This window comes from Wyeomyia smithii, chromosome 2 (genome assembly GCF_029784165.1).
Source record: "Wyeomyia smithii strain HCP4-BCI-WySm-NY-G18 chromosome 2, ASM2978416v1, whole genome shotgun sequence".
In the NCBI taxonomy this organism is placed as follows: Eukaryota; Metazoa; Arthropoda; class Insecta; order Diptera; family Culicidae; genus Wyeomyia; species Wyeomyia smithii.
In genome coordinates this window covers 116,872,789-116,887,438 of record NC_073695.1, presented here as the reverse complement: position 1 = coordinate 116,887,438, position 14,650 = coordinate 116,872,789, and the positions used below count along the sequence as shown (strand labels likewise).

At 40.5% G+C, this 14,650-nt stretch overlaps 1 protein-coding gene across 3 annotated transcripts; it reads left to right on the top strand.

The window, feature by feature from the left end:
- Window positions 1-148: 148 nt before the first annotated feature.
- LOC129723825 (lebercilin-like protein) lies at window positions 149-14,650 on the top strand. 3 transcript variants are annotated; one of them, XM_055678279.1, is made up of 6 exons: window positions 149-684; window positions 2,968-3,172; window positions 3,229-3,485; window positions 3,547-3,766; window positions 13,106-13,231; window positions 13,620-14,650. In XM_055678279.1, the coding sequence occupies exons 1-6, from the start codon at window positions 662-664 to the stop codon at window positions 14,505-14,507; spliced, it is 1,719 nt and encodes a 572-aa protein (XP_055534254.1). In that variant the 5' UTR covers window positions 149-661; the 3' UTR covers window positions 14,508-14,650. The 3 variants fall into 3 exon arrangements, with proteins under 3 accessions (XP_055534254.1, XP_055534256.1, XP_055534255.1); XM_055678281.1 differs by having other exon boundaries at window positions 149-808; XM_055678280.1 differs by lacking the exon at window positions 149-684 and adding an exon at window positions 2,823-2,899.

Below are 14,650 nucleotides of genomic sequence, written 5' to 3'. Positions count from 1 at the left end.
TCGTGTTCATTTGTCCATATCTAACATTCTTGAAGCCAAACTAAGAATTATAGGACCCGATTGCTGCATCAGAAGTCGAGTAGACGCGAGTCGACCATAAGTGAAATACGATACATAAACATTTGCAAATGCTTCAGTAATAACTACTAACTAGATCTACTTCTGGTTCATCAGGATGGCATTAAACTGAATTTCGTTATTAAATATTCAACATTTTATACGTGCTTGGTTACCAATCAGACAAATGTTCAAATGCAGATTGAACAGTCGAGACCGGTAGCACATGGTTCATTAAGTTTGCAAGCTATATGTAGTGTATTCATGGTGTAACCAATACTTGACATCAACATCGAACCCCTTGTGGTAGCGAAAAAAGGTTTAGGAAAATCGCTTCCGACTTGCCGGTTGTCTATGGTTACTGTGCATAACAAACAGTGCCGCAGTAGTCAGAACAGCTGGTGCGAAAATTCAGTGCACTTTCCATTACAGAAATTTTATTGAAAGCAAAACAAAAACTGCTGCTAGTGTGATTCGCAAAATAAACTCCTTTATTTTGTAGCGTTTGAGGTGTAAATGAGAAAAGAAATCCGTCTAAATATATGGAAAGATAAGGCAATAGCTTGAAATCGATTGAAACCAGTGAAATCTAATTGAATAGAAGATGTCATCCAGCATACTGTCTTCGTGAGTATCGAGTTTAATGGCCATAAGAAGGGAGTATCTACTGGATTCATGAGATTCTGATAATTGAGTTTCGTGATAAGTACTATAACAACTTAAAGCTTCACAATTAATGGTTTGAAATTTGGTAAATATTTATTTAAACATTTTATTTCACCTGCTTATCAATAGATAATAGCAAAAATTCAATTGTCACATGTTTGTTTTTAAATAGAAAGTGAAAGTTATTTAAATTGTATATATGCCGTTTTCTTGGCAGTAACCACCAGCGCATAATTTTTAGCATATTTCTCAGTACACAATAAACTATAGAAGCACACAAACTATAATCTTAGAAGCATCAATGAAATAAATGTTTTGTTTACTTTTTACTTAGACAAAATATAAAAACAAGTCAACGCTTGAATCCTTCTTCTTCTTTACTTCTTCATGCGATGGAAAGCGTGATCCCAGAGATTTTTCGCCTCAGAAAATCTCCCGGTGTCAGCTAGGTTTTAATCTAGACCAGTTTGGTTGGTTGTGTTGTGTTGTGAGTGGATCACGCCACCCCAAACAACCATCAACACCTATGTCGGCGTTGGCATTCGAACCCAAGCGTCGAGTGTGGTTGGCGGAGACGTTATCAACACCGCTAGGCCCACGCCCACAGAACAAAGTTTTATATTGCAAAAATAATACTGAAATAACCTACTTAATATTTTACAGTTTCAGATATTTCATTATTCAAAGTATCTTAAAATATGCTCATTTCCCAATTTATGGAGACATTCAATTAGGACATTTGATTGGTCTTTTTGAATAACAAAACTTAATACGTTTTTCAAGAGATTGCTTCCATTTAGTTTTCTGTGCAAAATTTAATCCTCCAAATGTTTTGTACAAAACTTCATTATATTTTTTGCAACAAAATAATAGTATAAATTGCGATCAAAATGAGACTCAATACATTTTACTTAAAGCGATGATATCCAGGGATGCCACATGTACAGATTAATCTGTATTTCACAGATTTTTGGCCGAAGTAACGGTACAGAATCTGTATATACAGATATACAAATTTTCGTCGAAAAGTACAGATTTACAGATTTTTCGAAATTGACATTAATTTTCAAAAACTATCCAAATTTTATTTCATTCAATACTAAGCAAATTGAAAATATTTTCAACTTCTCACACATTTCAAGCTAAAAATTTCGTTTATGTACCATAAAAACTTAAAAAATACAAAGTTCTTTATGTTTAAACAATACAGATTTTTTTTTTACAGATATTTTTCTTCCAGATACAGATGCTCAGATTTTTTCAAGGGAAAACACAGATTTAAATGTGGCAACCCTGATGGTATCAGTAAATCTACACGTTTCAGTTCTTCATTGCATTATCTAATTATGAATATCAGATAAAAGCAGATGACGAACATTTTCTGTAAACTAATTAATCAATCGATTTTTATTTACATTTTGAATAAACGTACATGAATAACAGTTTCAACAAACGTCGCAAATTACCGTAGATCAGCAGTTTCTTTATTTTTTCACTTACAAAAATATCAGCATCAGTATAATTTGCATTTTAAACCAGTGTACAATAAATCACAAGTTTGTACAACAAATCACAAGTTTGTTTGAAGTCGTTATAAGTCACTACGTAAGTTTCAGTGCTAAAACAAAGCATAGAAAGTTGAGGTATAATTATTTACAACTGTAATATTTTTAAAGAACACCTTTTGAGCCAGAAACACTCTATTTACCGAAAGCCGTTTATAGGAAAATTCATAGAAACTAGGCGTGTAATTATAACTAGATACAAATTGTTCGCTCCATCGTAAGATTGTCTGTATACCTTATCCCGTTTGTATCTTATTTTTGAGAAAATCTTTTAATGCTTATTCAAGGGTTACATCATTGGCACACCCCAGTAATATATGTACGATTATGTAAATAAATTGTTTATTTAACTCCCTTGTTTATTATGTAAAGCAAATAGAGTTTATCGTTACTATGCACATGACAACATAACTACGTCTACGTCATTTGATGTTAGCCGTGTCAGTTATTCTCTAGACGTGTGACTGAACATAACATAACATTTATAGCATTTAGAAATTATAAAATTCAAGACTTCATATAATAACATGACTTTATCATAAAATATCATATCGTACATCAAATTGTTTTTATAGTGTATTTGAATTTATTTTTCATCTAATAGACATGAGGTATTGAGCACATACAAAAACCTATCACAAATTGTTAGCATTGGTCTCAACTAATATATTCGTTTCAGGATTTCCATGCGAAGTATGGAGAGTTTATACTCCAACAAAAGTTCAAACTTTTCTGCGCTTCACCGGCGAAAGGTGACAGCTGCCCGGCAACCAGCGATTATAATAGCATCTAGTAACGACGTCCGACATCGAGTTATGTCGGCACGTGTCTTGCGCTTCAAGCAATTACAAAACCAGTTGGAAGTCGCTCACCATCAAATTGCTGTAAGATGAAATTACACATATCTAAACATATTTTTAAAAATGAGATTGTTTCGCAGGAATTGACAAAAGATAATAGACTTTTGCGGGCTCTGCAAAAGCGACAGGACTCTGCGTTATCCAAATATGAAAATTCGAATGCAGAACTACCGAAACTATTACACTCGCACGCTGAAGAAATCCGTACGTACCAAACTAAATATCGGAATCTTCAAAATCAAAATAAGGAATTGCTCAATAAACTAAAGCATAAGGATGCACACATTTTGACCATAACTGATCAAAATAAGCATTTAGTTCAGCTAAACAAAGACAAGTGAGTGTAAATTAAACAACTACCATCTAACAGAAGCACTATCTAACAGTTTCGTATTTAGGCATCTGGAGGAACGCGAAAGATTAGCAGAACGTGTCCGAGACTTAGAGAGTCGTTTAATAGAAAAAGACAATGATGCAAAACTTTTGGCTAGACGGCTGCAACTCGAGTCGAAGAATTTCAAAGGACAAATTCAACAAGAAGTTCTCAAGCAACGTGAAATTAGTCAAAAACTGGAACGAGCGCACCACGAAATCCAACGGTTGAATTCCGTTATTGAGGTATGATATACTTTTTTTCAGTATCGACGGTAGAACTAAGTATAATTTTATATTGTGTTCCATTAGTTTTTAGACGCTTAACGACTTATCTTATACCGGTTCAGGTTGATCATGATGATAACATTTCCACTGATTTCCAAGAATTTCGTTTTGAATGCTGAAATTCATGCCGCTGACATATTTGTTTTTCGCTGACAGGGTTGCACGTGCACTCAAGCCGATAATATTCGGAAACACATTTATAATGAGTTGCTGTTTCATCGATATTAAGCGAATTTTGCTAGACGGAATCAACCAAATAAAAATCTCAACCGGTGCTTCTCCGTCACCAATCGCTAACAAGCGGCGTGCAACATAACTTGAGATCACTTTGTTCCAAAATACAATTTTTCTAAATACCATATTTCAAAAACACTCATGCAGCTATTGCACAAATCCTGCTTCTGGGCTTTTAATATGAAACACTTACTTTACTTTTCTGGCTAACGAACCGTTCACCGGTCTAGGGCCGAACGAATTAGAGATGTCCAGCTTCTTCTGTCTTGGGCAGCCGTTCTCCAGTCTCCTCGTACACCAGCAGACCATGCATCTTCTTCCACCGCGCACATCCACCGCGTGCAAGGCCTACCACGGAGTCGACGGCCTCTTCCTGGTTCTCTACTGAATATAGTTTTGGAGGCTCTCTCGTCAGGCATTCTGGCTACATGTCCAGCCCACTGAAGCCTGCCCCGCTGTATTACCTTCACTATATCAGCATGTTTGTATACCTGATACAACTCGTGATTCATGCGTCTGCGCCACACTCCATCTTCCAGTTTACCGCTAAGTATCGATCGCAGAACTTTACGCTTAAAAACTCCGAGCACTCGTCGATCAGCTTCCTTCAGCGTCTATGCTTCATGTTCGTAAAGGGCCACCGGGAGTATCAGCGTCCTATACAGCGCTAGTTTTGTGCGAGTTTGCAAACTACGGGACCTTAGCTGTTTACGTAGTCCGTAGAAGGCCCTGTTTGCAGCTGCAACTCGTCGTTTCACTTCACGGCTCATATCGTTGTCACCAGAGTCTATGTTTATAATAAGAGTCCCGCAAAGACGAAACCAAAGGAACCAAATCAGTGTCAAACGAGGGTGCCAATCGAGCAATGTAAATAAACAAGGTGATAATGTTAGGAGTGGATGAAAAGTGTTGTAATCGAGCGTAATAAAGAACATGTGTTTTTCCGAAGTTTTACTTACACATTTTAATCCAACATTAAACCTGTACACTGGTTCACTTAAATTTAACAAAACATCACCGGTGTAATCTTTCAAAACTGTGTACCTTGTGAAGAATTTCAAAAAATGATATTCGCTTATGCATGGTGAAAAACAGAACTGTATAGTTCTTGGCAACAAAACGGCACAAAAACTGTGTTGCCGAAACGATAGATTTTCTCTTCGCGCGACTCTATATACACATAGACTCTGGTTGTTACGTGTAACAAGCGTACCAAGATAAACGAATTCGCCAACCACTTCAAATCGTTCCCCATCTATCTCCACCTCAGCACCAACATCACGGGGACTCCCACGCTCTCTGCCAGCTACCATGTACTTCGTTCTGGCAGAGTTAATGACAAGTCCTAATCTCGCTGCTTCCCTCTTAAAAGGTACGAAGGCCTCCTCCGCGGCCTTACGGTTGATACCGATGATATCGATGTCGCCGCAAAACCAAGAAGCATATGAGATTTCGTGATGATCGTACTGTTTTTTTTTCTCGTATGCTCTTCGTACTACACCTTTTAGAGCGATGTTGAACAGTAAGTTGGAGCAGGGCCGGATTCAGACGCTGGGGGGCCCGGGGCAAATTTGTTTGTGAGGCCCTCTTTTCCTAAAACATCTAGAGATAACGTTCTGGAAGGTGACAAGCAAAAAAAAACCCTAAATTAATCCCCCTAGCGGTCAGACTCAGCCTTTCTCATCCAAGCTTATTATTTGTAAAGATAGATTTACATGGACGCTTCAATCCAATAAAAGTATATTCACTATTTGGGTTCTAAAATATCGATGTTGTAATTGAAGCATAAAATATGAAATTTAACGTAACGTTAGTGCTTGAGAAATAGCGAAATAAAATAATTGACTTTTAATTTCGAACAATTTTATCACGAGCAATACCGGGAACGTTCAAATAGTACGAAACCACATTTAAATTATGTTGAGGCCACATATATTGATCAAAGCAGGAATAGTCTTTGAATTTCTTTTCGTTCCATAACCTTCGAACCACATATCAAGTTGTTATGAAGTTAGTTATTTGTAAGTTTGAAAGATGACTCGTTCCTATGACACTAGTATTGTACATAAGTCGTGTAATCTTTGAGATAATAGACTTTCGTTGTTTTAACAATTTAGTACATAACGGTTGCTTAAGTTCGATTATAATCAAATGAAATGGGAACGTATAGAGCAGCCGAATTATGAAACCACTTGTTCAATCATAATTCATCAGTTAATTCTTGACTTGCCCGTTCATCTGATATCAATATTGTTCAAATCGGTTGTGTAGTTGCTAAGATAATGAAGTTTCGTGATTTTCACATTTCGATACATTACAGACGAAGTCACAGTCCGATGACAGTTAAATTCAATAGGGTGTTATGAGGCAGCTGGACCTCTCATTTGACACTAACTTAGTGTAAATCGGTTCTGCCATTTCTGAGAAAAGTGAGTGAGTTTCAGTAGTTTTGTGAATATTTTACTTTTCATAGCTGGATTTCACATTTTTGAACATAACAGGCAAAGTAATAGTCCGATTGCAAAACAAATCAATAGGGTCTTATGGGGCAACTAGACCTTCCATTTGACACCGATTTTATGAAAATCGGTCCAGCCATCTCTGAGAAACATGAGTGAGATTAAACAGTCTTCAGAACACATTTCTTCCCATAACATTTGAACCACATGTCCAATCTTTATGAAATTCAAAAGTTAAGAGTTTTTTAAGTAGCCCGTTCATTTGAAATTTAGTTTGTTCAAATTGGTTGCGTAGTTTCTGAGATATTGATGTTTCGTGATTTTTACAATTTGATACATAACCTCTAAACTAAAAATCCGATTACAATAAAATTCAATAGGGTCTTATGGAGCAAATAGACCTTTCATTTGCAAATAATTTCATTGAAATCGGTCCAGCCATTTCTGAAAAAATCGAGTGAGCTTGGGAGAGCGTTACACACACACACACACACATACAGAAAATGCTCAGCTCGTCGAACTTAGTCGAGTGATATACAACATTCGGCCCTTTTGAGCACTTTTATACCTTTAGTTTTTTCAGTGATTGCTATACCTTTCTAGGAGAAAGGTAAAAAGGTCGCCCTAGGACTAGGGGGCCCGGGGCATTTGCCCCCTTCCCCCCTCAAATCCGGGCCTGAGTTGCAGAGCGCATCCCCCTGCTTCAGTCCACCCAACGTTGCGAACGCGGCTGATGGTGAGTAGGTAAGTTGTACTCCCGGAACTTATCGAGGATCTGTCGCAGAGTGAAGATTTGATCCGTCGTGGAACGCCCCTGTCGAAAACCAGCCTGGTATTCGCCAACAAAGGATTCCGTTAACGGTCTCAATCTGTAGAATAGGATATGGGAGAGTAGTTTAACTATATGCGGAGTTGAGCAACGTTATGCCTCGATAGTTGCCACAATCCAATCGATGACCCTTCTTATAGATTGGGCATATGAGGCCTTCCAACCAGTCGTTTGGCATTTGATCATCCGTCCAGATCCTTAATATTATCTGGTGGATCACATAGTACAGCCGCTCTTTAGAAGTTCGGCCGGGATACCGTCCTTCCCAGCGGCCTTGCCGTTTTCAGCTCCCTAATCGCCTTTTTCACCTCCTCCTGTGTTGGTGGCTCCACAGCTTGTTCGTCACTCATAATCGTCATCCTGTTCCTGCTCTGCTCCTCCGGCTCCTCACCGTTCAATAGCGCCTGAAAATGCTCCTTCCACCTGGCTGCAACCGTCGGTTTATCAGTAAGCAGGTTGCCGTCCTTGTCATTACACATGACCGGCACAGAGAAATTCCTGCTTCTGACTCTGTTGACAGTTCTATAGAATCTCCGCACTTCGTTTTGAGCATAGTTGTCCTCTGCGCTGGCGAGCACCTGCTTCTCGTACTCGCCCTTCTTCCGACGGTGGGTTCTATTTTCGGCATCTCTTGCCCCCCTGTACCACTTTCTGTTCTGACACGGGGCGGCAGTAAGCATGCGGCTCTTGGCACGGTTCTTCTCATCTGTCGTTCTCTGGAACTCCGAATCGAGCCAGTCATTGTCTTCCATGCGTCGTGCCTACCACCTCTCTCGCAGTCGTTTCGATGGTGCCGTGGATACTGCTCCACCATTTATGTTTTCCACTCCTTCTTCCTGCTGTTCTGTGATCCGTTGATTCAGCTCTCTGGCGTATTCTGCTGCCACGCCATCGTCCTCTCTGTGCGAGATGTCAGCACGTTCGACAACCGTGCGCGGATCTTACAAACGACGAGATAATGGTCAGAGTCAATGTTCGATTCCCGAAAAGACCTAACATCAGTAACATCCGAAAAGTACCGACCGTCAATCGGTACGTGATCGATCTGGGAGCAGGCTTTTCCATTTGGATGCCTCCAGGTGTGGAACATAGGAGCTACATATGGCCGTTCCTTTGGCCGCGGCAAAGTTTATCAGCCTCAGGCCGTTCTCATTGGTTGACGAGTGGAGGCTATGCCTTCCAATGACCGGACGGAAGAATTCTTCCTTCCCAACCTGTGCGTTTGCGTCTCCGATGACGACTTTTACGTCGTGTTTTGGGCAGTCGTCACAAATTCGCTCAAGCTTGTCATAGAACTCATCTTTGACTTCATCGGATTTGTCGTTTGTCGTTGCGTAGGTGTTGATTAAACTGTAGTTGAAGAATTTGTCCTTAATCCTCTACACGCATTTACGGTCATCTACGGACAATGGTCAATGGTCTGGCTTGTGACATTCGTCGCTGCAAGGGGGATGGCAATCAGCAGTACCTACTTCGCACGAAAGAATATCCGCAAACACACCTGGCAACACCCGAGTGGTGACACTTACTCTCAGATAGACCACGTGCTGGTCGACGGTCGACATTTCTCGGATGTTATGGATGTGAGGTCATTCAGAGGGCCAAATAATTGACTCAGATCATTATCTTGTAGCTCAGCGGTTCTCAACCGGGGGTACGCGTACCCCTGGGGGTACTCGAAAGCGTTTAGAGGGTACTCGAAAGAAAAATCAGTAATGGCGGACAAAGCAATTTTTTTATAATACTTCATTTGTTGTTCAATCTTGCTCTTAGAACATTACTGTAGTAATCAAACAAACTATAGGTCAATTTGAAATCTGAACTAGACTACCACAACATGATCTACCACTACTTTCTCCCACTCTGCGAGAACATTCAAGGCCAGGGGGCAGGGCCGGATTTAGGTGATGGAGGGCCCTCATTTCTCAAAAAATGTGTAAGTAAGAAGATTTTTAATTTTGGAACGATTTAATGCTTCACAGGAAGGTAACGAGCAAAAAAAAGGTCTCCACTCTGTCGTCACGTCTGACCCAGGGCTAGGGCCCCCTCGTTTCGGAAGGCCCGGGGCAGTTGCCCCTTTTGCCCCCCCTTCCCCTAAATTCGGGCCTGCCAGGGGGTACAATCAATATGAAAAATATAGCTAAGAGTTACGCCGACAAAAAAGGTTGAGAACTGCTGTTGTAGCTGCAAAAATTCGGGCGCAATTATCCAGCGTCACGAGTGCAAGAAACAACAGAACGATGCGTTTCAATATCCAACGCTTATCAGCTGAAGGGGTATCTGCAGAGTACGGCCGGAAGTAAGATGAAAGGATAGGAGAAATCGACGTAACTGGCAACAGCAACAGTTTATGGGCGTCTATCCAAGGAACTGTGGCTACAACAGCGCAAGAGGTGATAGGTACTGCTCAGCGACGCCAACGAAATGGTTAGTTTGATGAGGAGTGCCAGAGAGTGACGGATGAGAAAAATGCTGCCAGAAGCCGATAGCTAGTGTCTGGTACCCGATTAACTAAAGAACGGTACAGGGTAGCAAGGGCGAAAGAGAAACGAATCCACCGCAAGGAGAAAAGACAGCACGAAGAAAGTGTGATAGCTGGAGTGCAAGAAAGAATGGATCAGAATGATATGCGGAGGTTTTATGCAACTGTCAACGGTGCGCGGCACAAGACTGCGCCAGTGCCCGCCATTTGCAATGACCGAGAGGGGAATTTGCTGACAAACAAAACAATGGTGACAGCCAGGTAGAAGGAGCACTTTGAAGAATTGATGAATCGTAATAATGAAGGCGTATTGAGAAGCAGGATAAATGTAGATGACGGTAAAGCTGTGGAACCACCAACATTGGATGAGGTTAAGAAGGCTCTGAGCGAGCTGTAAAACAGTAAAGCTGCTGGGAAGGACGAGATCCCGGTCGAACTTTTCAAACACGGCAGTGAGCAGTTGCATCAGTTAATCCACCATGTTCTTCTAAAGATATGGCAAGAGGAAGGGTTACCTACCAGATGGTTGGATGGCCTCATATGCCCAGTCTATAAGAAAGGGTACAGACTAGAGTACGCCAACTACAGAGGAATCACCCTTTTGAACTCGGCGTACAAAATACTGTCACGTATCCTGTTCAACAGACTGAGACTGCTTGAGGCGTCCTTCGACGGCGACTACCAGGCTGGTTTTCGTGAGGGTCGATCAACGATAGATCAGATGTTTACCCTGCGGGCGATCCTGGATAAATTCCGGGAGTACAACTTGCAGACCCACCACCTGTTCATTGATTTCAAGGCAGCGTACGATTCGGTAAAAAGAAATGAGTTGTGGCAGATAATGTTCGAACATGGTTTTCCGGCGAAACTGATTAAGCTGATAGTGCAACGCTGGATGGCTCGAAATAAAGTGTTCGGATTGCAAACAAAGTGTCAACTTCGTTTGTGACCTTAGATGGATTGAAGCAGGGTGATGCGCTGTCTGATTTACTATTCAATATTGCACTCGAAAGTGCGATTAGGAGATCAGGCGTGCAGAGAAACGGCATCATTTTCATACGGTCGTACATGCTCCTTGGCTTTGCGGACGATATAGATATCATAGGAATCAATCGCAGGACAGTGGAGGAGGCTTTTTCACCCCTGAAGAGGGAGACGGCGTGGATAGGCTTGACCATTAACTCTACCAAGACGAACGGGTACGGGTAGAGACAGGGGCAGGTCTAGTGGTATTGGTGCTGAGGTAGTAATTGATGGGGAAGTGTTCGAAGTTGTTGACGAACTTGTCTACCTTGGAACACTTGTGACATGTGACAACGATGTTTCCCGTGAAGTGAAAAGACGGAGAGCGAATAGGGCCTTTTACGGACTGCGTAACCAGCTCAGGTCCCGCAGCTTGCAAACGTCGACGAAATTTGCTTTGTATAACACGCTGATCCTTCCGGTGGCCCTCTACGGACATGAAGCGAAGCCGTTGAAGGAGGTGGACCGGAAAGCTCTCGGAGTTTTCAAGCGAAAAGTGCTGCGTACGATTCTCAGTGGGAAACTAAAAAGTGGTGTGTGGCGCAGACGCATGAATCACGAGTTGTACCAAGTGTATAGATAAGTGAACATTATAGACCGCATTAAAAAAGGCAGACTTCAGTGGGCTGGTCACTTAGTGCGAATGTCGGAAGAAAGAATAGCGAAAATAGTGTTCACTAGGAAGAGGTAGAGGTTAGCGGCTTCGTGGGAGGCCACGAAGACGCTGGCTGCACCTACCTTCTTGAGTTATCGCGAAATTAGCTTACACACTCATTTTCCTGGATTTGGCCGGGCTGTGAGACCAGCAATTTATCCAGCGAAATAAATTTAGCTGTTTATCCAGTAAAGTAAAATTTCATTCAACTGACAGCACTTAACTGTAACTTCAGCAAACTTGAATTAAATTACTGAATAATAAGCAAAGTATAATCTGTTGGTTATCCAGTTAGAGTAAGGGATGTTTTCCTCAGGTACCACCTTTCATCCACCGACAGGATCATAATCTAATTACTGTTGAACTATAGATGTACATATATTTTTCAGATTTAACAGTAATCAACAGTAATTTAGCTACGGTCCCGTACCGGCTATCAGTAACTGAGCTATGATCCCGTATGAGCTTCGCAGCGATTTGACGGATTGTACTAATGACAGCTTGGCGTGAAAGTTTCTGACACATCGATTTGGACGCTGGTTAGGGGCCGTTCCTAAACCACGTGGTCATAAAGAGGGGGACGGGGGGGTTTGTCAAAAGACCACGAAAGACCACGCACGGGGGTGGGGGGGTTGACGAAATGACCACGTGGTCTTTTCTGACTTATAATTTATTGTTGCCACTTAGTCAAGAATGAAACTTTTACATTCTAGAAATATGAATGTAGGTACTGAAAGTATAACAATAAAAATGTTAAAAAAATAAGCGAATTTTCGGCACTTGACAAATAAAAAGACCACGTGGTTAAAGTCGCAAGGGGGAGGGGGGTTGGCCAAAAGACCACGAAAGACCACGGGGGGGTACGGGGGGTATAAAAAGTGATCAAAATATGACCACGTGGTTAAGGAACGGCCCCTTACCAGCAAACATTCAATTACTGTTTTGTGTCTAGCAAATAGTTTTGCTGTATTTTCGTGAATCATTGAAACGTTTACTGGTATTCAGTAAAATAATCAATTCAAGACTGGTTCACAGTAAAAATAAAATTGCTGAATGAATTTCAGTAAATTTTGAAACTGAATTTCAATAATTTTTTGGAAAAAATGCTGTTAATCAGCGAACAAGCGGTTTGCTGATATGCTTTCAGCAAAGTATTTTGTTGAAACATAAAGGGACGTTTTGGTGTGTATACCACAGACTAACAGACATAACACTTTGAACAAATTTCCATGCGCAATTTGCATGCAAAATAAGCTCAAAAAATGGTTTTGGTGAATAAAAATAAATATTTCACATATCCACGATGAGGTTGCATTTTTTTCTAATAATATATTCTGTTCATTAAGCAGACAGTATGTCGGGATGCGCTATATTTTTCTAAACCTGTATCATATTTCCAGTTCGCTGATTTCTCGCTTTCCCTACTGCACATACTGTCTGCTTAATGAACTTGTGTGTTAACGGGTAAACGCCGTTGTTGAACTTAGAAATTTAGTTCGAAAAATATATTCTGTAACATTGTAACAATTCATTTTTCCAGATTATCTGCGATCCAGAAAATATTCATATTTTTTCAATTTTTGTCTACAACCTACTGTTATATTTACGTTTCTAGATCTATGAAAAACGAACACCATCAACATTGCTAAAAAATAGTAGTTATCTGATGAAACCTCCCAAACCAACATCTGGACAGCTGTCCCGACTTTCCAATGGTTCACCAGTAAAACCAGCATTTCCGGTATGTATGAAACTCTCATTATGATTTGTTCTGTTGATAACACTGATCGACAAAAGCAAAAAAATGCTGCCCTAAAGCTCGAAATAGCTGCCCTAGAGAGATTCAAGCTTTTTTACCATTCCTGTGAGTTTTGGTGACTAGCCATATCAAAACGCGTCAACTTAGGTGAGAGTGTCGCATAGTAATTGCTCACCGGGTTCGTCGCTTCAACGTTATGTTTACGAGGAAACTCATTTATGTCTCTGAAAAAAAATGTAAGTGGCACCTTAATTTACAGGAATGGCTAAAAACCTATAATTTTCATTTTTTTTTCTAGCTAGAGAGTGCTGTAGAGTCTCACCTGTGTTGACCAGTGTAACCTTTACAATTATCTAATCATAATTACCAGTTACAGAGTTTGGCCGAACCAGTACCGGTGACAAGCATGGAGATTGCTCCCAAAAAACTGCCTGATGAAGGAGACGGTGATCACCGTTCATTGAACCCTAGCCCGAAAGCACTTAAACCAATTGGAGTCATCGAAGATCCGACACCCGCAGTAACACCAGCAAAATCATACCGGTCGAAAAAGAAGCATTTCACACAAGCAGTTTGCGAGGAAACAGACAATAACAATTGCGAAAAAAATGATAAAAAGGGAGAGCATCCTTACGATGAAACTTTTTGTAAAGATTTTAATCAATATGCTCTTCAGCAAGAAGCTGAGTTTGAAGAGACGATCGAAAATGAACTTTCTAGATTAAAGCAAGGTATTTCTACCGATGCACCAAAAGCTAATCTTTTGCGAAGACGAAAGCATTTTACTACCACTGAAATTTCTTACGATGATGATTTTGAGCCTGAGCTATCGCCCGAGAAAAATCACAACGGAATTATAGAGATCTATAACCATAAGGCCCATATCTCAGAGTTGGAGGAACAAATTCGCAATATGGGAGGACCTTTGATGAATGGTAAGGGAATAAAATACAGCAATGGGCCGACAAATGTTTCGCCCGGAGAAACAGATCAAGAGTCTAACACGAGCACAAGTGTAAGTCGAGATTCTTCGTCGAAAGAGTTTGAAAGTTTGAAAAAAGAAATACGACAAAGTATATTGAAGAAAGAATGTTTGCTTGATCAGTTTTGTGACGAAGTGATTGGAAATGATACACAATCGAAATCATACTCTAACAGTCGCATAAAAGACAGCCATAAGCGATCTCAAATTGATCCTAAGAAGAAGAAAAACTTGCTGGAAGCATTAAAGGCTATTGACGGAGAAGGTGTCAAATAATATGAATTCGAAGCAGGTGCATTTTATCTATACTTAACAATTATTTATTGGGCTGATGTGCGCGTTTTTTACCACTGGCTGTTAGATTCAAATGTATATATTTGTCAACTCAATATTTGAAATAAATCTATATTTTAACTACA